The sequence below is a fragment of the Lichenostomus cassidix genome, chromosome 27 (assembly GCF_008360975.1).
Source record: "Lichenostomus cassidix isolate B80296 chromosome 27, HeHo_3.0, whole genome shotgun sequence".
Lineage (NCBI taxonomy): Eukaryota > Metazoa > Chordata > Aves > Passeriformes > Meliphagidae > Lichenostomus > Lichenostomus cassidix.
Window position 1 is genome coordinate 3575072 of NC_139507.1, and position 27103 is coordinate 3602174.

The 27103-nt window shown below is 54.3% G+C and overlaps 3 protein-coding genes across 10 annotated transcripts in view; 1 reads left to right on the forward strand and 2 right to left on the reverse strand.

Annotated features, from left to right (window-relative positions):
- IKZF3 (IKAROS family zinc finger 3) overlaps nucleotides 1-14010 on the forward strand; it is a 35412-nt gene extending 21402 nt beyond the window's left edge. For 5 of the 6 annotated variants that reach the window (XM_085083673.1, XM_085083674.1, XM_085083670.1 and 2 more), the window contains 4 exons: nucleotides 49-216; nucleotides 1180-1296; nucleotides 8000-8116; nucleotides 11470-14010. In XM_085083673.1, the coding sequence (XP_084939799.1) occupies nucleotides 49-216; nucleotides 1180-1296; nucleotides 8000-8116; nucleotides 11470-12173 (1106 nt within the window). In that variant the 3' untranslated portion in view covers nucleotides 12174-14010. The remainder of the gene's footprint in view (nucleotides 1-48; nucleotides 217-1179; nucleotides 1297-7999; nucleotides 8117-11469) is intronic. The other variant, XM_085083675.1, reaches the window with a different exon arrangement.
- A 2734-nt stretch (nucleotides 14011-16744) lies between these two features.
- On the reverse strand, nucleotides 16745-20187 carry LOC146426640 (retinol dehydrogenase 8-like). Its single transcript, XM_085083684.1, has 6 exons — nucleotides 20071-20187; nucleotides 19839-20000; nucleotides 19167-19346; nucleotides 19001-19094; nucleotides 18730-18913; nucleotides 16745-18081 (listed from the first exon to the last, which is right to left on the reverse strand). Exons 1-6 carry the CDS (start codon nucleotides 20165-20167, stop codon nucleotides 17842-17844), a joined length of 957 nt encoding a protein of 318 aa, XP_084939810.1. The 5' UTR covers nucleotides 20168-20187; the 3' UTR covers nucleotides 16745-17841.
- Nucleotides 20188-20476: 289 nt separating this feature from the next.
- On the reverse strand, nucleotides 20477-26772 carry GRB7 (growth factor receptor bound protein 7). 3 transcript variants are annotated; one of them, XM_085083682.1, is made up of 15 exons: nucleotides 26707-26772; nucleotides 24648-24786; nucleotides 24432-24576; nucleotides 23852-24008; nucleotides 23657-23778; nucleotides 23494-23568; nucleotides 23267-23404; nucleotides 23076-23186; nucleotides 22861-22959; nucleotides 22394-22474; nucleotides 22194-22310; nucleotides 22052-22112; nucleotides 21883-21970; nucleotides 21481-21574; nucleotides 20477-21409 (listed from the first exon to the last, which is right to left on the reverse strand). In XM_085083682.1, the coding sequence occupies exons 2-15, from the start codon at nucleotides 24776-24778 to the stop codon at nucleotides 21263-21265; spliced, it is 1566 nt and encodes a 521-aa protein (XP_084939808.1). In that variant the 5' UTR covers nucleotides 24779-24786; nucleotides 26707-26772; the 3' UTR covers nucleotides 20477-21262. The 3 variants fall into 3 exon arrangements, with proteins under 3 accessions (XP_084939808.1, XP_084939809.1, XP_084939807.1); XM_085083683.1 differs by having other exon boundaries at nucleotides 22052-22109; nucleotides 23494-23571; XM_085083681.1 differs by having other exon boundaries at nucleotides 23494-23571.
- Nucleotides 26773-27103: the final 331 nt, after the last annotated feature.

Genomic DNA, 27103 nt, shown 5'->3' on the forward strand with positions numbered 1-27103 from the left:
TGATACCCACATAACCATTAAATGTCCTTTTCTGTATGTCATTTTAAGGTGAACGGCCATTCCAGTGTAATCAGTGCGGAGCTTCCTTTACTCAGAAGGGAAACCTCCTCCGCCACATTAAACTACACACAGGGGAAAAACCTTTTAAGTGTCACCTGTGCAGTTATGCCTGCCAAAGGAGGGATGCGCTTACGGGTCACTTAAGGACACATTCTGGTAAGTGACTTCACAGGCACTCCATGTGTTTTGGATGTGTGTCACTGGGACACTCGGTGTGGAAAAGACAGTCAGCAAGGTTTGCTCAGCCTGTGAAAGGGTCGACACAGAGCAGTGACCACTCACTGTGCTTCTGGAACCAACTCAGGACTGGCTCTGCTCTTGGTGCAGAGAGAGGGGCCAGGGGAATCCATGTCACAGCCCACAAACCTGCTTGCACAAAAAAACTCCATGGTATTTTCACAGAATCACAGAGTCATTTTGATTGGAAAAGACCTCCAAGATCATCAAGTCCAACCTTTGACCCATTACCACCTTGTCAGCTCATTTTCAGATGAGTGGAGCTGGCTATGCCAGCAAGCTCTGAACTTGAGGAGAATGTGAGATGCACTTTGCTGGGGTTTCCTCCCATCCCACCCTGAGCTGCGAGGAAAACCCCAGGAGCATAATCCCAGGCAGATGACTCTATTGCCACCTCACTGTGGTGTAGTGCCTTTCATCTGAATCTCTTAAAATGCTTAACAGATGTTTCTTCTCAAGCCTGGTAGGGTGTTCTGTCCATTTTAGAGATGGGGAAATGGAGGCACAGAGCTGAGGTGACTTGGATAACAAGCCAGGTATAATTCGATCTTAGTTGCCCCAGTTCTGCAGGAGCGAGGTTGTGCTTGCCCTTGAATTTGTCTGTATCCTGTGTTCTACATGGACCCAGAAAGAAAACCTTGATTCTAAATGATAGATGTTATCTCTGCTCTGCACTGTACAGAAAAATGTTCTACCTCACAAAGAATCAAAGTAAAAAATGAGCTTATCTGCCATGGACAAATGAGATTCTGATTTAATCAAGACCTCCAGGGTGGTGCTGTCCCCCACCAGCACAATGCTAAAACCATCACGCTTCAAGCAAAACAGTGTTTTAGTGGTCTCTTGTGGTTATTTTAATGATTTTATTGTTTCATTTTCTAGTGGAGAAGCCATACAAATGTGAGTTTTGTGGAAGGAGCTACAAGCAGAGGAGCTCATTAGAAGAGCACAAGGAGCGGTGCCGGACTTACCTGCAGAACGCTGGCATGTGTGAGGCTGGTGAGTTTATCACATTGCAGTGGTTTTGGGGTTTTGGTACATTACAGGGCTAATAAAAGGGCATCTGGTGAGCTGTTAACCCACAGCCTGAGAACAGCTTTTCCTACACTCCTTTTCAGTAACCTGAGGGGCTGAAAAGGGGCTGGTTCATCACAGCCCTCAGGCAGATAGTTAGAGAGTGCTTTTATTTTAATCACTTTTCTCTTTCACAGTTACTTTGTGTAAAACATCTAAAATACCTTATACCCAGCATTTCTGGAGGTGATGCTCAGTGAGTTAAATTATTCCTACATTAATGTTATTATGTGGCTCATTTTATGGGATGAGTTGTTGACAACCGTTGTTCCCCACTTGGTGTGTTTGATGGTTCCTTTTCTTTAGAATAAGAACTGTTAGAATTTGCAGCAATTTTAGTAGCCTGGATCCAGGGCATGAAAAGGGAGTGGTATTCCAAAAATCACTGACAGATCAGCTTAGGAGGGAGTGAGAGATAAGGCAGTGCTTTGAGTATAAAGCTGACTTTGGATCAGATAAAAGATATTAAAATGTGGGGTTTTTTCTTGTTTTCCATTTTGCAGTCTAAGTGCTGCAGTTCCAAAATACTTTGATGAAAAATAACTGCCATAATCTTTGTCCCTGCTTCACCTGAACTGCTCAAATCCTAAAATGAACTGTGTGATTTTAGTCTCACAATACACCAATAAGTCAGGAAGAAATTGCTTTTCCTGTTCAGAGTCAGGGAGTGGCTGTGACCTCCCAAAGAATTCTACAATTGATCTGAGCAGAGCTAAGACTACAGTCTCAGAATTCGGGTTCCTGTTTTTGCTATACAGCCTTGAAAAACAACCAAATAATGGAAACATGGAATCGCAGAGGGTTTGGGTGGGAAGGGACCTTGAAGATTACCCAGAGCCACCCCCGGCCATGGGCAGGGACACTTCCCACTCTCCCAGGTTGCTCCAAGCCTGCCCAGCCTGGCCTTGGGCACTGCCAGGGATCCATGGGCAGCCACAGCTTCTCTGGGCACCCTGTGCCAGGGCCTCAACCCCTTCACAGGGAGGAAATTCCTCCTAATAACTCTATCAACAAAGGTGAGGACAAAATTCTGGAGGAATCATTGCAAACCAGACTGAAAATCAGTGTAAAGAGCCATTGGCGTGTGATGATAACCGTGGTTACAGGAATCCCTACATGTGCAGAGTGAGTAGGTTGATGTTTCAGGCACACAGGAAACCTCCCAAAGTGCAATAATTTAAAAAGTTTCACGGGTTTTTTAAAGAGTTTTTAGTTTGGAGGCTCTCTTCTTGTCAGCAAATGACAGGTTTCAGAGCATTAGTAAAAGTAACTGGTTATCAGAATATCAGCAAGTTTTGTGTTTCGTGAGAACCCTTACACATTGTAACTGTGGTTTGCATTACAGTACACACTCCTATGATGGCAATCAGCCAACATGTCCACCCGTGAAAATGGAAAACATGAGACCTGCTGCAGGTTTCTGCTTCAAAATCATTCTCATGGTTTAGATGCATTTCAGAATAGCAACATTTCACCCCTTATCCTGAGCCTGCAGTGCAGTCCTTGCTGCAGCAGCACAGGGAGCCTTAACTGGTCACAGGGAATGCAAATTCCCAGTGTGCCAAGAGGTGGTTGCTCCCTCTGCCTTGGAGGCCTTCACACCCTTACAAATACTGCAGTGTTGTTAGGGAAGTATGAAATTTTACGAAAAATGGGAACTCCTGGGTAATTTCCATCCAATTCCCTGGTATCAACAGGATATTGGGTGACAGAACCAGGGAGAGGTAAAGCTGGAAAGACTCTCAGGTTATTTACTACATTCCATTTATTTTTTTCCTAAGTATAACACTTTGCATTTGTGTTTATTAAACATCCTCTTTCCATTATTGACTCTTTCCCTGCTTCTCGGCATCACTGAGAATTTTGGTGTTTTTCTGAATTCCTCACAAGCTTCTCAACGTGGTCTGGTGGAAGGTGTCCCTGTCCATGGCAGGGAGGTGGAACTGGATGACCTTTAAGGTCCCTTCCAACTTAAACCATTCCTTGATCCTATGATTCTCACATGGAGCCATCTTTAGACATAAATGTGCTCTACATGCCATCATCCCTAACTAATTAAAATATGTAAAAGCATCAGGACTGTAGCAACCATTCTAGTTGCTCTTTAGTGCCAGGCTTGCATGTTCCAAATGTGGAAATAGTTCTAAAAGACAAGTTTTATGTAACAATATAGTTGGAGCCTTGTCCCTGATAACCATCTCTCTCACATTATTCTCATTGCATGATCACCCAACTCTTCTTGAGTGACCACACAGAGATGTTACAGGAAACAATGCCTCTAATTTCAGCTCAGCTTTGTACTTGAGGGGTTTGCTAACGATATCTGCACATTCTAAAAATTCTACTCACATTGGTGGTGTGGCAGAAACCACACTATGGGAACAGCTCAGTGCAGAGTGCTGGTGTGTGCTCAGGGCTGGGAGAGCATCCGCTCTCTCTCCAGCTACAGGGTGACATGATGGCCCAGAGATGGGTGTCCCATCGTTGGAAGTGTTCAAGGCCAGGTTGGACAGGGCTTGGAACAACCTGGGATAGTGGAAGTTGTCCCTGCCTGTGGCAGAGGGGTGGTACAAGATGATCCTTAAGGTCCTTTCCAACCCAAACCACTCAGTGAACCCATGATGGTCAGGGGACAGCACTGTTTGGAGAGGTAGCTCCTCACCCAACACCAACAAGACAATATAGAGGCCTTCACGATGCATAGTTCACATTAGCAAGGAAAATGGTCCTCTGGAAGTGTTTTATACAGACAGGACCACACCTGAAATGTACACAGAGACAGGCAGCAGTGCTGGGAGCAGCATAGAGATGTCTCAGGGGGTCAGAGAAGACCATCCTCAGCCCTGGTGCTGGCTGAACAGGACAGGGGCATCCAGCTCTGAAAGTGGTGAGATCAACCCCATCTTTATACCATATAAAATTCCATGCTTAGGAGCTCAACTTCCCATGTATTTCCAGAGTCATCAATCAGATCTGACCAAGAAGGATAAGGTGATTTATTTGGGCTGCAGAGTTTCTTTCAGCATTCTCAGCCCTGCAGTTGAGCCATCAGAGCCCTGAGCTTGCAGGACATCCTGACATCCTAGGCTGCAGTAGATTCAGTGTTTTGGAAGTCTGCATTTTCTGGTTTTGCTTCTTTTTCAGTGTAATTTTTAGCAAAGCACTTGACCATTTCTGTAAGTCCAGCCCGAATTTTATTTTTAGATATGTGTTATAGTGAGATAATTAGTTCTTTAAATCACGATATGCAGTGGAATCATCCAGAGGGAGAACAATTGAAGAGGGACACAGGGCGTGATTGCTTCTCTATGTTTGAGAAGCCTTTAGAGAATTTGGAGTGATTAAAAAACTGTTTCCTAAATGCTAAATATTCTTCTTGGGCTGTTTAATAAGTGATTCAGAAGAAAAAAGTGGATGAGATAATTTTCAGTTAGTTTCTGGGTACGGAGAGCAGTGTTGTGGGTGAGAACCTGTGTAACCACCTTCATCTTACTGGGAGCAGACACGGTTTCCCTAAGGCCAAGTTGTGAAAATGTCATCAAAGACCTTTTGTGGCCCATAAATAGAGATTATTTTTTCTTTAGGAAAAAATAGCCAGTAGCAAGGAGTCAAAAATCTTAATGTGAAAGAAAAGACCCTCAGCATTAAAATAAAAGGGCAGAGAACCATGAAGCTGGGAGACTGATTTTACAGAAGTCCCAGAACATGTTATATAGGTCAATAGTTACTGTCTCTGCAGATCTCCTCTGAGGAAAGACTCTTGTTATCCCTGCAGGAAGCCCTCGTCTGCCCTCCTGACATTAATTTAACAATTAAAGTTCCCTTGGTGGCACATAAATAATGTTGACAAGACAAGTCATCCCTGATACGTGCAGCTTCCAGTGTGTTCCTGGGGCTGGGAGGGCCAAGAACAGCTCTGCGCTGAGTCCTGTCAGGACAGGGAAAAAGAAAATGGGGAATTAAAGCCTTACTAGAGCAACCCATGGATCCTCAGGGTGCAACTCCTGGAGGGAAAGACTGGGAAAAAGAGGAACTAGAACAACAAAATCAGAAAAACAAAGAGCTGGTAGGGACCAGGGAGCTGCTTTTATGACATGGGTGAATTATGTTTTATTTCATTTTTCTTTACAAAGAAAAAGGTACAATTTTGAGTATGCAGTAGTGCTCTCAGTATTTTGTTCAGGGTTGTTTGGGTTAAAATTTAAATGACTGTTGTTAATGACTTGTGCAATGATCCAGTCAAGATTATGAGGTTTTGGCATTGGGGATAGTTCAAACCTTGGACTACAGTCATCTGAAGTAAATATAAAGAACTCAGGGTGTATATCCTAGGCTTTGGAGCATGAGAATTAAACAGAAGTCCTGAAATTAAAAGTCCCATAATTTTCAAGACCAAACTAGAGCTTCTGGCCCAGCCCCAAGCAGGTGATTACTCTCTGTCTCACTCCCTTCCCCTCAGAGTGTCACCTTAACTTGGCATTTGGTCTCACTTTGTGCAGCTCTTACATCGTGTCTGGGTATTTCATGCTGGAGCAGGGATGAATATATTTATGGGAGCCTCCAAACATGCTGGAGTAATTTGGAATAAAACTGAGACTAGAAGAGCAGTGTGTTATTACCTTCAAGGCACTTCATGCCCTGCACAGGGCTGGTTGTCACGTACATCCCAGGGTTCCAGGACTGTGACCGAGTGGAGCCAGGCACTGTTATCCCTTCCCTTCTGACTCATATTCGTAGACAGTGTTTGTGGCACCAAGTACCTCTGAAACACTTTACGTTTTCAAACTGCTGAACAAACACGAACAAATAGTTCTGGCTGAGGTTTGGTGAGTCATGGTTTGTGCTGACTGAAACTCCTGTGTTATCAGGAGCAGCACTGACAAACAGGTACAGAGGACAGACTGAAACTGAAATGCTCAGGGAAAGGCTGCACAGAGCTGGGAAGGATGAAGCTGCATTTTCAGCACTTGCTGTACTGGGCAAACAGAAATTTAAGTCTGACACTCAACAAATCTGTGTTTAGCAGGACTGAAGTGATACCAAATCGTTCCTATTGCTTTCCTCCAGTACTGCTTGTCTCTTACTTGGATTATACTTCATATATTCAGGGAGACCTCATTGTAGCCTTTCAGTGCCTTAAGGGATTTATGAAAAGGAGGCAGAAGGATTTTTTATACAGGCAGAGGGATGATGGGTGATACAGGACAAGGGATGATGGTTTTAGACTGTCAGAGGGCAGGGTTGGATGGGATCTTAGAAAGAAATTCTTCCCTGTGAGGGAGGAGAGGCCCTCACACAGATTACCCAGAGGAGCTGTGGCTGCCCCAAGAAGGGCAGAAGTCCCAAGTGCAGGTTGGATGTGGCTTAGAGCAACCTGGGATAGTGGGAGGTGTCCCTTCCATGGCAGGGGGTGGAAAAGGATGATCCTCAAGGGCCCTTCCAATTCTAATCATTCCATGTTTCCATGAATCTGTATTTAGTTATGTCGGTGTATGTACAGTAACACAGCAATCAGGACTTCCACTCTGAGATCCAACCTTTTATATTACCTTGGGAGAGTAAATCACCCTTTGTCCTCAGCTTGTAGCTCCCAACTCTACCGACTTGGGCAGTCAGTTAAGACTTGTCCAGTTCTCAGCACAGTGATCACTGACACTGGTAGTCTTAGCAAGGAGTTTACTCTTTATTATATTTTAATATAAAAGTACCACTCCAGATGTGTGGTGTTGAGATGTGAGCAGGGTTTGGGGGGAAGCCACAGCGGTTACGATCAGTATTAGTGTGGCAGTAGTGATATGAGGTGGCAGCTCTTTAGCTCAAGGCCTCTGCAACCTCCAGGAGCTGAGAGCAAGCACAGCTCCTGTGCAGTGCTGGACACTGCTTAGCACAGCTGAGGAGAGCTCTGGAAAATGGGAACAGCCTTAAGTGGCCCAGTCCCAAGGAAGTGATCACAGGGCACAGGTAGTTTCCCAAAAATTAGAATTTCGGAACTGTTAATGAGCTTTAAAACACAGAGAAAAAAATTTGTAGTTAGTTTTAGCTAGCATTTAGGAAAAAATATTAAGTGACAGTAACACCTGGGGGAAAAAAGAGTTAGAAATTTTGAAAGGTTTTATTGCTTTTATTTTACTGGAACACTGATATATTTCATACAAGTTTCTTACTGATTCATTAAGATATCTATGACTGATATCTGAAAAGTGCAGCAAGAGGACTGAGTGTCTCCTCTTGCAGCTCGAAGCACTGTGTGAGTGTGCAGGTGTCACCCAGCCTTACTCAGAATAAAAAAGAAAGGCCAGCAGAGCATCTCTCTCCATCTGCAATTTAACCAGTCTTCCAGCCAGTTCATTTACTTCCTCTCGCTGGCGACAGTGCTGGTTTGTGCTCCCCCCGAGTGAGCTCAGGGCTGTGCTGCCACTGACCACAACTTGTGCCCAGAGAGCAGAAACGACAGAAAAACCAAAACCAGCTTTGCATTAGATCTCCAAACTGTTTCCTCCAGTTATGTGTCCAATCGGAGATTAAACCAGTCAGCTCTTCCTTTTTTTTAATCTTTTTTTTAAACTTTTCACCTACGTGTTGTGTTTTTTTTCTCTTTTTTCCTTCCTTTTCACATTTTCCAACCTAGCCAGCGTGGAGGCAAGGCACATCAAGGCAGAGATGGGGACTGAAAGAGCCCTTGTGCTGGACAGGCTAGCGAGCAACGTGGCAAAGAGAAAAAGCTCAATGCCTCAGAAATTTATTGGTAAGAACAAAAACCCTTTTCATCTGCAACAGTTAAATACGTGTGGGTCGGTAACAAACAGTACAATGCCTCTGCTTCTTTTAAATATCCTGCTCAAGCTTAGCATCTCATACAAAAGAATAAAGTAACACTGATTTTTCTGATGGGGTTTTAGTGATTTGTTGTAGGGGGTTGATTAAAATAAAAAGAAATTATTCTGTTGGTTGCTTAAACTGGGTGGAAGCTACTGTCGTGCTTTGTGTCTTTATGTAGGTGATTTATAAATATATTATATGAGTTTCCACGTGCCATTTTGTATCTCTGTATTTGAAATGTTTTCTGTTAGGATCTAGAACAAGCAAAGAACAGGAAGGTTAATGTTTTCTCAGCAGGAGCTGAAGATTCCTGCAGGATTCATGTGTGGAATAAGGCCTAAAGACAGAAGAGGATTGGATTTCTCTTAGTCATCCTCCTGAATTTGTCTATGATTAAAAAATATCAAATCCTTTCTTGTGGTAATTTAAGCAAGCAGATGTGTCCATAGCATTTTCTTTGCATTTAATTGTACATAATCAGGGTTTTGTATGTTGGCGATCTTAAATACTAGTCGGGCAGGTTCTGGGTTTCAGCGCACACCTGACCCTCTTGGCCAGTCTTATTTCATCAACCTGCCTTTAAAGAAAATGAAATGCAACCCTGTGTCCTAAGGAAAACCCTTAGTCAGCAGTTATATAATATTGGTGCTGGTGAAGCCTTATTTGTAGGGTTTGCTGTTTGTAGGGTTATATGAGGTAACAAGTGCTTTTTTTTTTGGGGGGGCTTAATATAAAGTTCACCTTCTGAGTGGGGCCCATGTGGGGAGGGAGAGATGTGGGCTGGGGGAGCAGGCAGGGTTCCCACAGCTGCTACAGCCAAACCCCAACATGGGGTGCACCAGGTCCAGAGCCGGGTAAAGGTGTGCAGCTGGATCCATCCACACAGGAAACCAACTCAGTGTTTGAAGGTAATGGAGCTCTTAGTGGGTTTGGTGGGTAGCACTGGGCTTTCATTTATGAAAACTGGTCTCTTTTATTTATTTATTTATTTATTTATTTATTTATTTATTTAACTGTGGCTTTCTAAAGGTCACATCGTTGCACAGCTACACCAGCACACTCCATCTGAGTGCCTTTGGTGCTCAGGACTGAAACTAGGCCTGTGGGGCTCAGCCCTCACACGTTGTGCTGCGATTCAAAAAGCAATACTAATGCAAATAAAATTGCATTGAGTATTGGTTTTTGTAATTCTTTAGCTTCCTCTGTTTTAGCATTTTTTCAGCTCTCTCGTTGTGCAATCAGCACCAGTTTGATCTTTATGTATTTTATTAAACGCACCTGCAGCAGGATGTGCCCCCTCAGCATAGGCCTAACATGAAGAACTGGTGGGTTTGGGGTCTCCTTTGACAGTCAATGAGTTCCTGTGTGGCCTGGATCCTTTGGGATTTGTGCTGCTGCTGGATGGCATGAACTGGCACTGCACGCACAGGTGATAGTGTGGAGAAGCTGGAGAACACATCACAGTTCACCTAGAGGCACAAAATAACCATTTTCTGAAACTTGCTGTTTTGTTGGACTTCTGTGATTGTTCTTTTTAAGTAACATATGAAAACATGACAACATTCCCCCCCCTCCTTGGTCTCTTGTATCCCTGGGAAGGATGTTTCCAGAAGCAAGCTGTCCGACCTTGATCTGACTCCTCTGCCTTTCTGACCTGTGCTGGTGCTTGGATCTGCCAGGCCAGCGTGGGGATTCCTTGGGAAATCTGGGAATGAGTGCTGATGTCTCATTTAGTCAGGAAGCAGGGACAGGGAAATACACTAACAAGGCATCTTTGTTTGGCTCGTTTCTCTGAATGAAGTCTATTGATTGGAAGAAAAAACCCCGTTATAATTGGAGGGCTCTGCAGAGATTCAGACAAGCACCAGGAGTCTCACCCACTTTATTTTTCACATTTCCATCCCCAGTAGCTTCCTCGTGTGCACCAGTACAAGTCCCAGGGATCAGCAGACCCTGCACTTGACTCTTCACCCCTGCACCAGACCCCTAGTCAGAGCCTTTTCCTGGGGGGGACCTTAAAATCCACCAGGACAGTGGAATAACAGAGCCTTGCAAGACCCTCAGTGATCATTCAGAAGTTGGCTTGGTCCTGGTGTGTTCCTTCCAGCTCAGGATGTTCCACGATCATAGGATCATACATCATGTTTTTTGTATCTTACTTTACAACAGTGAATCCTAACACCAAAACCTTTAGGGAGTCCTGTCTATTTTTGCTTTAGTTGCCTTTTTTTCAATTTTTAAATTTCAAATTTATTCACATCTTTCACTTGCCTGGAGCTGGTTTTATGAGTCACCCAAAAGTACTGCAGTGTTTTTTTTCCTTCCATATGAAGCTGGATAGCGAGTGGTGCTGAGGGCTGGAAGCAGTTACACTCTTGTGGTTCACTAACCTTTTGGAGTCTTTTAGAAGAGAAACGTGAGCTCCTGGTTTTCTGCCTCTGCAGTGAAACCCCACGAGTTTCATACACATTGAGTCACGGTGTTGACAGGTGACTGATAAACATCTGCACCAGTCTAGTTACCGTAACTAAAAGATTCGTGGATCCGATGTTTGCGAGTCACTTGCACATGAAACCTTTCATCTGGTCCTTTTTTGTGTATTTTTTTTAAGCTATGAGCAATTTTATGGTTTAAGTAACCACAAAATTCAGTTACTTATTTCTAGACATTCATCCCCAAAATGTCTTTAGTGCTTTTGGGGTGCAGTTTATTTCCTCCTTGCAGCTGGCATAGAGAACAGGAGTTGCACTGTGCTGCCCTAAGAGGTGCAAGCAGGATTTCAGGTGCACTCTCCTCCACTTCTGTCCAGTCCTGAGCTTTCCAAGCCCCAGCACACCCAGAGCACACCCATTTTTTTTTCACTAGCCCCATATCAAGTGACCCTAAATGTGGGGTTTTTACATCTGTATATCTGTCAGTGCTAGATTACCTGAACACTTGTGTAGAGGCCCAAGAAGCTTCTTGTGGTGCAGAGGAAGTTGTAGTTGTCCGAGGGCAGTGGGGAACACTGACTTCAGTGTTCAAGGACTTGTCAAAGATGACTCTCTCAGAAAGTAGCCTCACCACCCTCTCTATTAGACTGATTTGCTTCGAAGCTTGAGGTTTAAAAAAATAAAAACCCCACCCAAAAGCTACTTGTGTCTAAGGACAGTCTCTTTCAGCAGAGAACATATCATGCCACTTCACTTCTCAGAGACTTCTGCTCTTCAGAAAAGTCATCACGGGGTTTTAAACAGTTCTTTACCCACTCAGGTAATTATCACCTCTCATCTATTGCAGGTGAGAAACGACCCAGCTACGATATCAACTATAACTCCAGTTTCCTGTATGAAAAGGAGAGCGAGCTGATGCACGGGCGCATGATGGACCAGGCCATCAACAACGCCATCACCTACCTTGGGGCCGAGGCTCTGCGCCCCCTTGTGCAGACCCCACCGGCCCCCACGGCCGAGATGGTGCCGGTCATCAGCAGCCTGTACCCACTGCCGCTGCCCCGCGCCGACGTCCCCAACGGCACCGTGCCAGAGGCCGAGAAGAGCCACGGCCACCTCAGGGACAAGAGCCTGTCATCTGACAGGGGCCTTTCCCCAAACAACAGCGGCCACGACTCCACAGACACTGACAGCAACCACGAGGAGAGGCCCAATCCCACCTTCCACCAGAGCCAGGTGATCTCAGCTCCGACCCGCAATGGCCTGCAGGCCCTGAAGGATTTCCCAAGGCCGTACGACATCATCAAGCCGCCCACCATATGCCCACGCGATGCCTTCAAGGTCATCAACAAGGAAGGGGAGGCCATCGGGGTGTACCGGTGCGACCACTGCCGCGTGCTCTTCCTGGATTACGTGATGTTCACCATCCACATGGGCTGCCACGGCTTCCGCGACCCCTTCGAGTGCAACGTCTGCGGCTACCGGAGCCACGACCGGTATGAGTTTTCCTCACACATAGCTCGGGGAGAGCACAGAGTCGTGCTCAAGTGAAAGGACCGGTTCTCCAAGGTCAAAGGCTGTGTTTTCCATTGGAGGGGAGGCTTGGTTGGTTGGGTTTTTAATTAGTATAATGAAATTTCTTGAGTATTTTTCTAGGCCAGTTTTAAGTGTGTCACGAGGAGGTGACACCTTTTTCAATTCGTCTTTGCCAATAATTCAGTGTTCTGTAGCATCTCTGCCTGGCTGCTGTGGTGAGTGGGACTGTGGGAAACACCAGGAACAGAGACTGGTTTTCCTATGAACTTTATTTTTGTGAAACTTCAGAGCCATTTATGATGTTTTCAATTTTTAACTTGTGCGTTTTTTTATAGAGTTTGCTTTAAGTCAGCACAAAAGGTTTTTATGCCAATTCCCCTGCTTGTTCAGGTGTATAGTCAGAGGTGTGTTGGAGGAGTTTTCCTAGTTATAATCCCAATGGGCTCCCAATGGCTCATCACCAAAACAAGGAAAACTAGGGCAGGAAAAGGCAGGGATCATTAATTCCTCCTTAAAACTTTTCCCCTAAGCCCTAACAAGTGTGTGGCCCCACCATACTTTCATTTTTCTTACCCCACTCTACTGACTTTCTTTAAAATTACTCAGTAAGAGGAAAAAAAGAAATGAAACCTATTTGGGGTTGGGATTTTTTCACAATACATATTTTTGGGATACCCAGTGAGGTCACTGGTTGGCTCATCCATGTGGGCTGGGGGACATCCCGATTTTCATGGCTGGAAACTCCTCCTTTCTGATGGGTGCCAAGAATGGGGACAAAGCTGTGCTGTGTGTTGTGCCTCTGCCTTGCTCCTGCTCTGCTCATACAGCAGGACATGTGGCCATGCCATCCATGTCCCCATGGGGGGGTCCTGCCTGACTGGCCAGGTGGGACCCCAGGCAGATGTATGAGAGCCACACCCACACCAGGACAGCTCTGGGGAGATGCTGCTCCACACCCCGAGCAGGTGCCATTCCTTTGTAGCTGGTTTTTACAACAGTTCTTTGAATCTCCCCATGGCCCCGCAGCTGTCAGTGTCCCTGTGCTGGAGAGGGGTTTAGTAACGGCTTTGCTGAGTGAAGGTTTAGTCTTTGCAAAGTATTTTTGTATTGTTTTGTATTTTATATTGTTAGGAGTGTTCTGATGGACTTTCTGCGTCCCTTGCGTGGTTTGAGAGCTGTGTTGCTTTTGTGTTATCCCTCATGATCCAATCACTTCCCTGAGGGAAGGCTTGGAAAGCTGAGGGTCAAGAAGTCCCAGATTTCATCCCTCCTGAATCCTTTTGGCTCAGTTATTTCCTCTCTGAATTTTAAGGTACAAAATAAGAAATTTAAATTCATTTTTCCCACTAAGGGTAAGTCTGGAGAGGGATAAATCAGCCTGCAGTGTGCTTGAGTATCCAGAGTGCTGTGGAAGTGCTAATCCAGGATCCTGCTATCCCTAGGGTTGAGAAGAACTCTTTTGCTGTTATGTGTGGAGCTATAAAGCAGGTTTAGGATGTTACCCAGTGCCCCATCATGAGAAAGGTGCATGTTGGTTCTTTCCCAATGAACACCCGTGTGACAGTGTGACCAAAGCTCCTCCTGTGAGGGAGGCTGCAGTTCCACCAAGAATCAACCCCAAGGGTCAAGCTTTTGGGTCCAAAAAAGAGAGGGAAAGGGAGGGGAAGGGAGGGAGAGAACTCCCAGAGAGCAAAGAGAAAGTTCCACTGCTGCCGTGACATTTCTAAGTCCGACATTTTTAGGACATTGTGGTTGTCTTTATCAATTTCTAATTTTGTGACAAGCTTGCATTTCAATGGCTTAGTTTTGAACACCAAAGAATTGTCAATAAATGAATAAAATATTTAAATAATGATGATGTTCTGACTTGAGGGCAGGCAAAGGCAGGCTCTTAAAGGAATCTGCAGAGAGATGCCACCTGGAGCCATCCAAAAATCTTATTTTCCATAAGTGGATTGGATAATGGATTTATTTAAGAATACACTTGAATTGTCCCTTCACACAAGGGCTGCCCTGGAGCCCTTGGCTTGGGAGGTAGGAATCCCATTGGGCTATGTATGGACATTAAGGGGCTGTGTTGGTCCAGGGCAGGTCTCTGAGCTTGGAGGAGCTTTGGAAACCACCTCATCTGGGAAAACAGAGGGGAAAACCTCTGGTACTGGTTGTAAGCCTGATTTATTCTGCTTCTGGCTTGGTTGTTTTGGTCTGGAACAGGTTTGGAGCATCCCCCAGTGTCTTGGTGTGTCAGCCTTGCTTGGTTCTTCATTTACTGATGGATTACACACCAAGAGTAGGCAGGGGAGGCTCAGGGAAGGAGATTTTGGCATCATGAAATGAGCCTCTGGTGCTTAAAGGTGTATTGAAGTTTAAAAAATATCAATAAACTCATGTCCACTCTGTAAGCCATGGAAACAGAACTGGGAAGTGACCAGCAGAGCTGGCTGAGGAGTGGCAATGAGTGCCGGGCATGGAGCTGCCTGTGCCTGTCACCTCTGGGACCTGTAAATCCCACAGGTGTGATGGAACCTGTGAGCAGCACGTGGCTGTGGTGTGTCCCCATGGGGTGCTGAGCCATGACGGGGGCTGTGCTCAGCACAACCAGTCACTCAGTGGAGTAACTGATACAGTCAGAGGTGTAAAATAACATCATCTGCTCCTCTCACCGCTGGAAAATGGTGTTGGACACAGCTTTGGTTAATAGGGGAACAATTTAATCCGAGAGCTGTGGGATGGAGGCAGCTCAGCCCCACGCCTGGGCTGTGGGGTGGGCTTGTGGTTCCCGGGGGGTGCCGGTGCTGTGCCCGCCGTGCCGGAGCGCGTCAGCCAGATGGAAACATCCCGGCGGCGGAGGGTGGAGGCTCACACCAACCCCCCCGGCCCTTTTCGCACCTGCTTTACCAGGCTGACGCTGTTCGCGCTTGTTTCATTCCCCCCTGACACCTTCTGCCGCAAGAGCTGGACACGCTTGAGAAACAGAAACGAGAAAAAAAAACCCAGAAGAAAGTCAGAGGATCCTTTTTTTTTTTTCTTTTCCCTTCACTTCCTTCCCAGCCCGGGTGCAACAACAAGCACTGAGAGGTCTTTTCCCCTGCTGCTGTCGGGTGACTCCAAGGGCTGGGTAAGACAGAAGGGGCTCGGGGCTGGGGACAGATAATCCCACGGCGTCTTCCTATCCTGTTTTTTCCCTTAATAAGAGTTGGTTTGATCCAAACCCCTCAGCCCTCTCCTGCCTGGAGCCAAACCCCTTTAAAGGCTCACAGAAACCTTCAGTTGGTGTTGTGACAGAGAGATCCTTATCTGCTGATAGCTGTAATCGTGATAGAGCACAGAGGAACTCGTTTCTCCTGTCGTCGTGTTGAAACAAGCTTCCTAACGCACAAAAAATCCCATAAAACTCTTCCGGGTGCTGCGTTGCATCCTTGGAGCATCCCGGCCGGCTCCTGCTCCCGCGGGGAGTGCTCCAGCACCCAAAACCCGGCGGTGCCGGGAGGGGACAAGGAGGACTGAGTCACTGCCACCACCTCCTCCGTGTCCCAATTCCCCAGCCGTGCACTGAGTCACCCTCCCCGCGCCGGCCCGGCGGGAACCCGGCGGCGTTTTCCCACCCTCCGCGTGGGCCGTGTTCCCAAATCCGGGGGACAGGGGATGAGCAGAGCCACCTCTGTGCTGAGCGACAGCGGGAAGGGGCATTGGAAGTGTCCCCAGCTCTGGCACCGTCACGGGGGAGCTCTTCAGCCCCGGGGCTCCCACCGGGACACGCGGGTGCAGCACAAGCCGGGACAGGGCCGTGACTGTCACCGGGCACCACGACGGGGGCACCAGGTTTGCGTCACGCCCGATGCCCCCCTCGCTGCGCCGGGAGGGAAGTGAAGCCCCCGGGGAGCTGCCGAACCGGCCCCTCCAGCCCCTCCAGCCGGGTTATATCTGGCGCCACATTTGCATGTCAGCGAGTCGGCACCTGGCAGCGAAATCCTCGGGGGATCGAGGACACGGGGAGCGGCTGGCAATTGTCACACGCCGGCGACAGGAAAGTCCCAACAGATGAATGCTTTTAGAAGAATTTACTTCCAACCCGCACAGCTCCAGCCCCTGCGGCCGCGCCTCCACCACGGCACCCGCGGGGCTGCGGCGATGCGGGTGATAGTCCTGGGCTCGAAGTGGTGCTCCATGGCCACAGAGGATGCTCCAGGTGGAAGGTGATGCTCTTCATCCTCAAACATAACCCAGGTCCCCCCCACCCATTGGGGATCCCCTCACCCACAGCAGCTCCCGTCTCTCCGCCCGGGACCCCTGTGAGCAGCAAGGCTGTGAGCGGACCTGGGGGTGTCATTGCTCCCCCCAGACCCCACTGCCCCCCACCCGCAGTGAGCACTGGGGCTCATCCTGCTCCCCCCAGCTCTCCCAGTATCAGCCCCATTGCTGATCCCCTGGGCACTGGAGGACACCCTGGGGCTGGGGGTGTATGAGGGGGTTCCTGTCCTCCCTCAGCCCCGTTTCCCATAGCTGTGGCTTTGCACTGGGGCCCCCCCTTGTTGCTCCCCGGAGCTGGGCAGAGTCACCCCCACCCCCCCATCCTGCCCCCCGAGCGGAGAAAGTTAGTCAAATCTGCAGAAACCACAGCGGGGGGAGGCAGCAACTCTGTCACCGCTTTGATGTCACCCCTGCACGTCCCACAGGTGTTGCCATCGCCACGGGGCCGCGGTCCCACCGCCGCTTTGCCATGAACTCGTGCGAGAAGGGGGGATAATGCAAAAATATTTCCTTCCCCGCCTCCATCCTGTCCCCACGGTCCCTGGAGCCGGCAGGGCTCGGCCACGTGCGAGGCACACGGAGCTGCAGCCACCATTCAGCCCTCGCACTGGAGCTGGGGGTCCCGGCAGGGCTCCGGGGGCTGCGTCGGGGAGCGCGGGGGGAGCCAGGAAGGTTTCTGAGCAGCGGGGTTGATTCATGCCGGGCCTCCTGCGGTTTCCCCCTGCGCTCACCTCCCGGTGCTGTCACGCCAAGCACCCACATGCCAGAGCCCAGGGTGCACCCATCCTGCCATCACCCACCCCCCGGAGCTGGAGGGGAGCCCCAGGGCAGCGTGGGCTGCTGGGCTCCCCTGCACCACTCTGCACCCAGCCTTTGCCATGCATCCCACCCCCATTCTGCACCGGTTCCTGCACCCCCTTTGCAACCCCCACGTCCCAACTGTGCCACTCTCAACACACCACACACCCATCACACTCTGCTCTCTCCCCTCCCAACACCTCCTGCACCACCTGTACCGCCCCAGTGCCCCAGGGCTCGGTGACAGGTGGGGGTGACACAGGACTCCCGACCATGGGAAGTTCCCAACCTCACAGTAGTGCCTGGAGGAGGGAAAATGCAGCACCGGGGGATGACGGGGTGAGGTCCCCTGATGTCACATGCCCGCGGTCGGGGGTACAGGTGCTGTTGGGGAGCAGGAGGCAGGCAGAGGGCAGCTGCCAGCCCTTCCCAGCCCCGTCACGGCCGCTGCACTCCGGGAGGAAGCCGCTCTGCATTGCTCACCCGGCGCTGGTTATAAATACCCTCCCCATTTTAATGCGGCGGCGGCGGGAGCTATTTCGGGCCGGGAACGGGAAGCGAAACCTTGCACTGGTCCCGGCCCCTTGCCCCCGCCCCCGAGGTGGGCTGGGCAGAGCCAGGGGGCCACAAACGCTTATTTGAAGCCCAGGAGCCGCGCTCCAGCCTTGACCTTCTGTGCCTTCCAGCGGAGCAGGCGGATGGCGCGGAGGCCGAACCGCAGCACCGCGTCGTACTTGAACACCAGCTTGTAGAAAGCGTCGGTGATGAGGGCGCCGCTGGGGTCGGCGTGTTTGAGCGCGGCCATCGGCGTGTACGCCACGTTGGTCTGGTGCCGGAACGGCGGCCGTGCCGCCTCGATCACCCGGAGTGTGTGCTGCGCGTGGGCATGGGACTGTCCCCTTCCTGTCCCCACAGCCCAGCCCCAGCCTCAGCCGGCCACCATTCCCATCCCACCGCACCCCCTTTCAACCCTGTCTGCATCGCATCCCATCTGCACCTCCATCCTCATTCACAATCCCATGCCATCTCTTTCCCATTCCCCTCCTATACCCATTCCCATCCTAACTTCTTCTCATTCACTTCCTATCCCTATCCCCATCCCCATCCCCATCCCCATCCCCATCCCCATCCCCATCCCCATCCCCATCCTCAAGCCCTTCCCATTCTATCCCTATCTCTAATCCATCCCACCTCACCCATCCCCATTCCTATCCCATTCCCAACTCCCTTCCCATTCTATCCCTATCTTTATCCTACCCCACCCCATCCACATCCAATCCTGCCCCTATCTCCATCCCTTCCTATTCCCAATTTCCATCCCATCTCCCTCAATTCCTTCCCATCCTATTCCCATCCCATCACCATTCCTATTCCCATTCCCAGCCAGGCTCAGCCCCATCAGGATGGAGCTGTCTGGGTTCGAGCTGCCCCACTGCTGACTAGGCATTGCTGCTCCTCATTAGGGCTAATTGACACTTCTCTGCCCAGCCCAGCCCATTGTGGCCTCCTGCCCGCCTGTCACCTCTGCAATGTCCTCGGGGGTCTGGCCCAGGCTGGTGAACACATCCCTGGAGTTCCTCAGGTAGAGCTTAGTGAAGATTTCGGCCGTTTCAGGGTCGGTCCGTGAGTAGTCAGCACGTTCAGCTTCCTCGTACAACTTCGTCTCGAATTCTGTCATCACCGGCCCTGGCTCCACCAGGCTGATCCTGCCCGGGGATTGGGGACGCTGGGCACTGGGCACCCCCAGACCCCCTGGCCCCAGGGGCTGCAGGGCCACCCAAACCTGCACTCACGCCACATTGAAGCGCAGCGCCTGCACCACGAGGCTCTCGCAGAAACCCTCCACTGCAAACTTGGAGGCCGAGTAGATGTCATTGAAGACAATGCCTGGAGGGTTGGGGAGTCCCAGTCAGGGTTGACCAGGGGCTTGTCCCCCCAGGGCACCCCGTGTCCCCCTACCCTGCAGGCCCATGATGCTGCTGATAACGACGATGTGGCCCCCGCGGCGCCGCTTCATGTCGGGCAGCACCTCCTTGACCAGGCGGACGAGGCCGAAGAAGTTGGTGTCCATGAGGCTCTGCATGGCTGCCAGGCTCTGGCACTCCAGGGGTCCTGCCATGCCCACCCCGGCGTTGCTGACTGTGGGCATGGGGCATCAGTGGGGCATCCCCTGGGCAGGGGGATCCCACACCCTGGGCGTGAAGGGTCCCTGGTGCCTGGGGTGTCCCCAGCAGGGGATGTCCTGGGTGTGGAGGGTCCCTGGTACGGGGTGTCCCTGGCTCAGAGGTCACTGGTGAGTGGGGTCAGGGGGTCCCTTGTGCATGAGGAGCTCCTGGGACAGAGGGTCCCCAGAATGGCATGTCCTGAGTTTGGAGGGTCCCTGGTACAGGCAATGTCCCAGAGCAGAGGGTCCCTGGTTCAGGGGGTCCCTGGCATGAACAGTCCCTGGTGCACGGGGTCAGGGTCATGAAGTGTCCCTGGCACTGAGAGTCCCAGCGCTGGGTGTACAAAGGGTCCCCAGCATGGGGCAACCTTGGCTGGACAGTCCCCAAAACAGGGGTGTCCCCACCACGAAAGGTCCCAGTGCAGGGCACCCTCCGGCCACGGTGGGAGGGGGATCCCGGGGCTCACCCAGGATGTCGACGTGGCGCCCAGGGATGCTGTCGAGGCAGGCGCGGATGGAACCCTCGTCACACACATCCAGCTGTTTGATCTCCAGCGTCCGGCCCAGCGCCGGCCCCGCCGCCGCCGCCAGCGCCCCGCTCCTGCCCACGTTCCTCATGGTGGCGATGACTGGGGGCACAGGCGGCTCAGCCCCGCGCGGGCTCTCCCCGGGGGCCGGGGGTCCCTCCACCCCGCTCACCTCGGAAGCGGCGCTGCTTGTCCCGCGCCAGCCGCACGGCCAGCGCCAGCCCGATGCCGGAGGAGCAGCCGGTGATCAGCACCGTCTTGGGAGCCATGGCAGGGCCTCCCCGCCGCGCCCCAGCCCCCCGCCTTTATAGCAGCTGCCCCGGCCCCAGCCCCCCCAAATCCGGGCCCTTAATCTCCCCTGGATAATCCCCCCTCCCGGGGATTTGCGGCGGCCGCGTGGCTGAGCCGCACGTGGTGCCCGGGGAGCACAGAGGGGCCTTTGTGAGGAACCTGGGGCACTGCGGGGACACAGCGGGACATGGGGACGCTGCCAAACATGGGGATACTGTGGGAGATGGGGACAGTGCCAGCCGTGTGCCACCGGCAGCAGGGGATGGGTGGGAACAAGGCAGGAGCTTTGCAAAAATAACCTTTATTTCTCACTGGTATAAAACACGTCCCAGTTCAACTGGCCTCGTGGGGACATGGGGGACACGGTGATGGGTGTCTCCCTCACCCCCACACCCCGAGACCCCACTCCTGGGGACCCCAAAATCCCCCTGCTGTGGGGGCAAGAAGTGCCAGGTGCCCGCAGGGACACTCGGGGACACTCGGGGCTGGTGCTGCAGGGTGGAGGGGAGAAAGTGCTTGAGTGTGGGAGTCCTGGCAGTGCCAGGCTGTGCCAAACCACCCAACTGTGCCAGGCTGTGCCAAGCTGTGCCATGCCAGTGGTGCTGGACTGTGCCAAACCATCCCACTGGTGCCAGGCGGTGCCAAACCATGCCAGCAGTGCTGGGCTGTGCTGAGTTGTGCCCTGTTGGTGGTGCCCAGCTGTGCCAAACCATGCTGTACCAGCAGGGCCAGGCTGTGCCACGCCATCCCAGTGATGCCAGGATGTGCCAAGCCATTCTGTGCCAGTGGTGCCCAGCTGTGCCAAACCGTGCTGGTGGTGCCAGGCTGTGCCAAGCCATGACATATCAGCAGGGCCAGGCTGTGCCACACCATCCCAGTGGTGCCAGGCTGTGTCAAGACGTTCCATGCTGGTGATGCCGAGCTGCATCAAGCCGTGCTATCTCGGCAGTGAGACTGAGCCAAAGCATGCCAGCAGTGCCAGACTGCGCCAAGCCGTGCTGGCAGTGCCAGACTGAGCCAAACCCTGCCATGCCAGGCTGTGCCAAACCCTCCCAGTGGTGCCGTGCCATGGCTCAGAGGGCCACGCAGGTGCAGTAGTGCCGCAGCTTGCAGGGCAGGATGCCGCGGTTGATCTGGTGGAACTCCACGAGCTGGATGAGGTCGGCGAAGCGCGTCTGCCCGTCGTCCATGGTGAAGTAGAGCCGCCCCTCCTCCTCGCTCTGCCGGGGGCTGCAGGTCAGGACCCTCTCCCCAGCCCCCTCAGCCCCCCCAGCCCCGTGGCAGCACTCACCGGCAGGATGAGGTAGTGTTTGATGCGCTGCAGGTGGCACAGGGACAGCACGAAGCCCTTGGGGTTCCGCTGGCTCTCCCGCACCAGGAAGACCCTGTGAGCCCCAGGGGTGTCACCACTGGCCCTGAGTCCCCTCTGCCCCCCAGTGTCACCCGTGGTGTCCCACAAATGCCCCACAAAGCTCCCTGGGACCCCTGGGAGCCTCTGTGTCCCCCCAGCCCCAGGCTCCAAAACCCAGTGGGGTTGCAAAATCTTAGGGGCCCCAAAATCCTTGGATCCCTCATCCCCCTCCCCACACCCGTCCTGCTAACCCATAACCCCTGGGCTTCTATACCTCCCCAGAGTCCCATGTCCCCCCTAGGAGCCCCAGAAACCCTGACCCCCCACCCCAAGGTCACATACCCATCCACCAAGCCCTGACGGCCCATGAGCTGCTGGGTGTCCTCCCGGGAGATGCGCCCGTGGAACCAGGGCTGGGTGCGGTGGATGGCTGTGGGGAGAGGGGCGTCAGGCTCAGGGGGACCTCCTGCCTGGGGCAGGGACCCCACTGGGCACTGACCCCCTGTCTCACCGGCGCTGAGCGGGGAGCTGTGGCAGGCTGCAGGCAGGCTGTACCGGTGTGTCGTCTTCTTCTGGGCACACAAAGCAAGGAGGGGGCGTTAGGGTGGGCTCAGGGGGACGCCCCTACCCACCAACTCACCACCCCAACTCACCCTCCAGGCCTGCGCCTCCTCCAGGGCCGCGGTCAGCACCTCGTTGGGGTTCTCAATCACCCGGCCCGTGCACCCCGAGAAGTCCATGGCCACCAGTGCGTTGTCTGAGACGCTTCGCTGTGGGGGACAGAGGGTCACCAGGGCATCCCCACGGGTCAGGGGCTGCAGGGGGCAGGGGACACTCAGCAGTGGACACTCACCAGGGGCGTGGGGCCGATCCAGGGGGGTTGGCTCAGCCGTGCCTGCGCTTGCTGGTAGTTGCGGTAGAGCTGCATCCCATACTGGGGAAACAGCCCTGTCAGCTGGGGGGTCCCGCTGCAGGGTGGGAGAGCACCCAGAGACACCCAGAGACCTCCACAGCCATCCAGTGAGGGGACAGGGACCTCTGCATCCACTCCCCATGGGCACAGGGACACCCACCCTGAAACATTTCCACTGTGACGGGGTCATCCCTCCAGCATCCCTCTAGAATCCCTCCACATTCCCTGCCTTACATCTCTCCAGCATCTTCCCAGCATCCCTTCAAGTATCCCCTCATCATCCCCCATCATCCCTCCAGCTACCCCCAGCATCACCCCAGTATTGCTCCTGCATCCCCCCAGCATCCCTCTGTCATCATTCCAGCGTCCCCCCAGCACGAGGCCGGTAGCACCCGGTGGGGGTTCACCTTGAAGAGCCGGAACGCGGCCATCCAGCAGCTGCGGCTCTGCTCGTCCTCGCTGCAGAGCAGCTTCAGGCCCTTCATGCCGCTCCGCACCTTGTGGGGCTGCGGGAGAGGCCGGAGCCGTCACGGGGCAGCCCCGGGTGGCTCTGAGGGGACAGAGAGCCCTTGGCAGGGCGAGGCACAGGGAATGACCCTGCCACAGGCAGGGACATCCCCACCTTGATGCAGAAGCCGAACTCGGTGGGGGTCCCGTAGAGCTTCTTGCCCTGAGTCACGTAGTAGATGTTGGACTCGGTGAGGTCAGCGAAGTACTGGAGGTGTCGGGGGTCCTGGGGAGGTGGGAGGTGTCAGGGATGACCCTGTTGCACCCCCTGGCCATGGTCTTTCCCCCCAGGACCCCTGCCCTCACCTTGGAGGTGCCCTTGGTGGAGTAGTAGAGCCCCGAGCGGCGCAGGGAGAAGTGGAAACGCTTCCAGACCTTGCGCCCAGCCTCCCGCAGCTGCAGGAAGCCCTGGACCTCGGGGCAGCTCCCAGAGTTGAGGAAATTCTGGGGGGAACACCAGGGCTGAGTGGCACGGCAGGGTCCCCAGGGCACAGTGGGAACCCCAGGGCATGGCTGGGCACAGTGCCCCATACCTGGATGAGCTCAGAGTGTGCCATGCTCTTATTGGCCTCCAGGCAGCTGGACACCATCACCTCGGGGAACAGCGACTGCTGGGGGACAGGGGGTCAGCAGAGACCTTGGGGTGCTCAGGCACCCCACAGAGAGGCCACACGGGGTCATGGGGTGCCCACCTACCGCGTTGCTCTTGAAGAGCTCATACTTGGCGAAGTTCTTGCGGAAGACGAAGCGGCTGTCGGCGCCGGGGGCCCAGGAGCTCTGCACCTCCACCACCGACTCATGGTCCTCCAGGCAGCGCTCTGGGGAGACAGGGGGTCAGCAGGGTTGGGGGGCCATGAGCCGTGCCCCACCGTGTCCCCCACGGCCGCTCACCCAGGGCCAGGTGCTGGTGCAGCTCCACCAGGGCCCAGCTGTTGTCGTGCAGTGCCCGTGTCCTGCGCACCAGGGTCTCGCAGAGCTGCCGCGCTGTGGTCCCTGCTGACACCTCCAGCGAGCGACATGCACCGTCCTCACCGAACACCTTCACCACCTGCGGCACCAGGTGGGGTGGGGCGGGGGTGTCAGGGCCACCGCGGTGAGAGGGGACACCGCAGAACCACTGGTGACACCCCACTGCATCCCAATTCACGTGGGCTGTGGCCCCTGCCCCAGGGTTGAGGTCCCACTCCCCAGCCCCTTGGTCCCCTGGCTCAGGAGGGTAGACAGATCCCTGTCCAAAGGCTGAGACCCCCTTCCCACCCCTTCCACTCACATGGGAGGAGATTCCTGTCCCAGGGCTGAGACCCCCCCTCTCCCCACCCCCCTGACTCCTGCTTCATGTGGGAGGTGCCCTCGCTGGGCCCCAAGACCAGGAATCCCCTCTGCAGCCCCCTGACTCATGGAAGGTGCCTTCGCAGGGGTGTCCCTGTCCCAGATCTGAGCCCCCCTTCCCAGCCCCCTGCCCCTGACTCACGTGGGAGGTGCCCTCGCGGGGGGGTCCCTGTCCCAGGGCTGGGCTGCTCAGGATGGGTGAGTTGGAGGGGCTGCAGAGCTCCGGGAAGGGGTTGGGGATGCTGGGCAGTGACGATGCTCGTGGCTCCTCCTGTGGCTGCTGCCGGCTGTGGGCACAGGGAGGTGAGCTCTGTGCCCCCCGTGACCCCCCAAAACACCCCCTGGGCCCCACACCCACCTGCTGCCGTGGATGAAGAGGGGCTGGGAGCGCTTGACCTCGGGCAGCCCCTCGCCCCCATCCCGCTCACCGGGACCTCCATCCTGCTCGGGGGGCTCCCAGAGGCTGCTCTGCTGAGCCCCCCCCTCCATGGCATTATCTGTGGGGAGAGAGTGGGTCAGGCACTCCGTGTGAGTCCTTGTGGGTGAGTCAATGGCCACATTTGGGGGTCCATGGCCACATTTGGGGTCCACAGCCAGGAGTGGGCAGTCCCCACGGGACACCATGCCAGGCTCCCCATGGGCCACACAGCACTGATGGGGGGTCTCACCCCTAGCATCCACCCTGGGGTGTTTTACTGGTGCCCAAACAAGCAGGACCACTGAGGGTCTGGCTGAGCCCCAGATGGCTGCTGAGGGTTGGGGTGTCCCAGTCCCCCCAGTTCTGTCTGGGTGCTGGGGGCAGGAGTGTAACACTGACGGTGAGCACAGCCCATTATGAGACCCCTGAGAATTCCCCACATCCATGGGGATACCATGTTGATGTGGGGCCACTCTCACCAGTGGCCCCACATCAGCACTGAGGGTCTGGGGGCACTGGGAGATGCTGGCTGAGTTTGGCCAGGCCGAGCCATACCGGCGTCATGGGGAGCAGGAAGCCGAGCATGGCGGCGGCGGCTCAGCCCAAACACCTCCTCAGGTCCGGCCAAACCAGTTCTGGCGGCCGCTCCCAGCTCCACCTCACCGCCCTGGCATCCGGGCCCGGGCGGCCGCGCCGGGAGCCGGGGGCGAGGGAGCCGCCGTGGGAACCGCCGCCAGCCCCCCCGCCGGCACAGCCCCCCCGTGTCCCCACCCAAGCCAGTGCCAGCGCCCACGCGGTGCCACGGTGCTCGGACACTGGCCGTGCTCGGACACTGGCCGTGCTCGGGCAGCCGCTCTGAACTGACCACAGCAGGACCAGGGGATGTGCCATGGCCCTGCCAGCACGTGGCACAGGTAACACACACGTGGCACCCACGGTGGCACTCGGTGCCACAGGCAACGGACCCAGCGGTGCCAGGAGACTGTGTAGATCCACGTTAATCATTCTCCCGCTGCCCGTCCCTGTCCCCACCTCCTGCCACCTCTCGGGTCCAAGTCCAGGGCTGGGCAGGACTGATGCCATCCTCATCCCATCCCTGTCCCTGCCGTGTCCCTGTCCCCATCCCAGCATCCCACCAGCACCCTCTGCTCCATCCCTGCTCCCTGCCCTGGCTGGGCTAGGCCGGGTCCCCCTGCCTGGCCAGACCCCGGGGTGACCTGGGGACACAGGGACAGCCAGGGGTCAGGTGGGGTGGGACAGGGCAGGGGACATGGTGGGATGTGACAGACATCACATCAGTGCCCAGGGAGCGGGGCACTGCCCTGCCACCAACCCGCCAGCCCAACCCCATGGCCTCAGGTCACCCCAGTGTCAGCCCTGTCCTGGTGGCTGTGGCAGGGCTCCAGCAGGGTGGGGACACACAGGGTGGCCCTGGGACTTGGGACAAACAGGGGGACACAGGGCTTTGGGCAAAAGGGACAGGGGCCATCAGGGTTATGGGGTGGGGGACTGGAGGGGGTCAGGACCACCAGGATGGACCCCAGGGCCACCAGGGCTATGAGCAGGGGCTCCAGGACCACCAGATGGAGGGGATGGGGTCCCAGGACAACAGAGCCGAGGGACAAGATCTCAGAGCCACCAGGATTAGGGGATGGCATTCCTGGGTCACCGGGGTTAAGGAATGCAGTCACAGGGTCACCAGGACAAGGGACAGGGTTTTGGGACCACCAGGATTGAGGACCAGCATCCCAGCCGTGGGTGGGGGTCCTGGTGGGTGCCGAGGTGGGGGGACAGGGCTCCGCAGGGTCGCACAGGCAGCAGGGAAGGCACAGCGGGATGGCAGAGGAGGAGGAAGAGCCGGGAGGAAGGCGGGAGGGAGGGAAGGGGCGCGGGCGCAGCGACAGCTCCGGGGTCGTTCCCGGCGGCATGGGGTCGGCACCCCGGGATGAACGGCTGCCCCCCCGGCCCCAGGAGCCCCCCAGCCCGGCCCCGCGCCTACCTGCAGCTCCCGCCGCGTCCCGGCACCCTCCCGCCGGACCGGGGATTCCTGTTCTCCCCGGCTTTATCTACCTGCGCCAGCTCCCGCCCCCGCCTGACATCACGACGCCCCAGGCCTGCTGCCCGGCACCGGCCCCCCACCACACCCAGAGGGGCACCCCAGCCCCTCGGCCCCCGGGTGGGGTGTCCAGCCTGGCCCCTGACCAGCCCCGGGGGGGTTGGACTCCCCAAACCCACCTCCCACGACCCCCCTGAGGTGGTGATGGGGAGTTTCCCACAATGCACTGGGGTGACCCCTGGAGCAGCCCAGCAGTGTGGGGACATCCTGGCTCCTCGGGATGTCCTGGGGGTGCAGGTCTCAGAGACCCCCAGCCCACCCCGTGAGGGTCTCCAACCCC

Excerpts from the sequence above, each read along its gene's own strand:
- LOC146426640 (XM_085083684.1), bottom strand. The coding sequence starts at position 20,167 with ATGGCTCCCAAGACGGTGCTGATCACCGGCTGCTCCTCCGGCATCGGG. Across the intron at positions 19,347-19,838 it reads GCGCCACGTCGACATCCTGG|TCAGCAACGCCGGGGTGGGC; the intron begins GTGAGCCCCGGG and ends CCATGCCCACAG. Across the intron at positions 19,095-19,166 it reads CAGCATCATGGGCCTGCAGG|GCATTGTCTTCAATGACATC; the intron begins GTAGGGGGACAC and ends CCAACCCTCCAG.
- GRB7 (XM_085083681.1), bottom strand. The coding sequence starts at position 24,778 with ATGGAGGGGGGGGCTCAGCAGAGCAGCCTCTGGGAGCCCCCCGAGCAG. Across the intron at positions 23,405-23,493 it reads CACACTCTGAGCTCATCCAG|AATTTCCTCAACTCTGGGAG; the intron begins GTATGGGGCACT and ends TGTTCCCCCCAG. Across the intron at positions 22,475-22,860 it reads CCGCGTTCCGGCTCTTCAAG|TATGGGATGCAGCTCTACCG; the intron begins GTGAACCCCCAC and ends CTGTTTCCCCAG.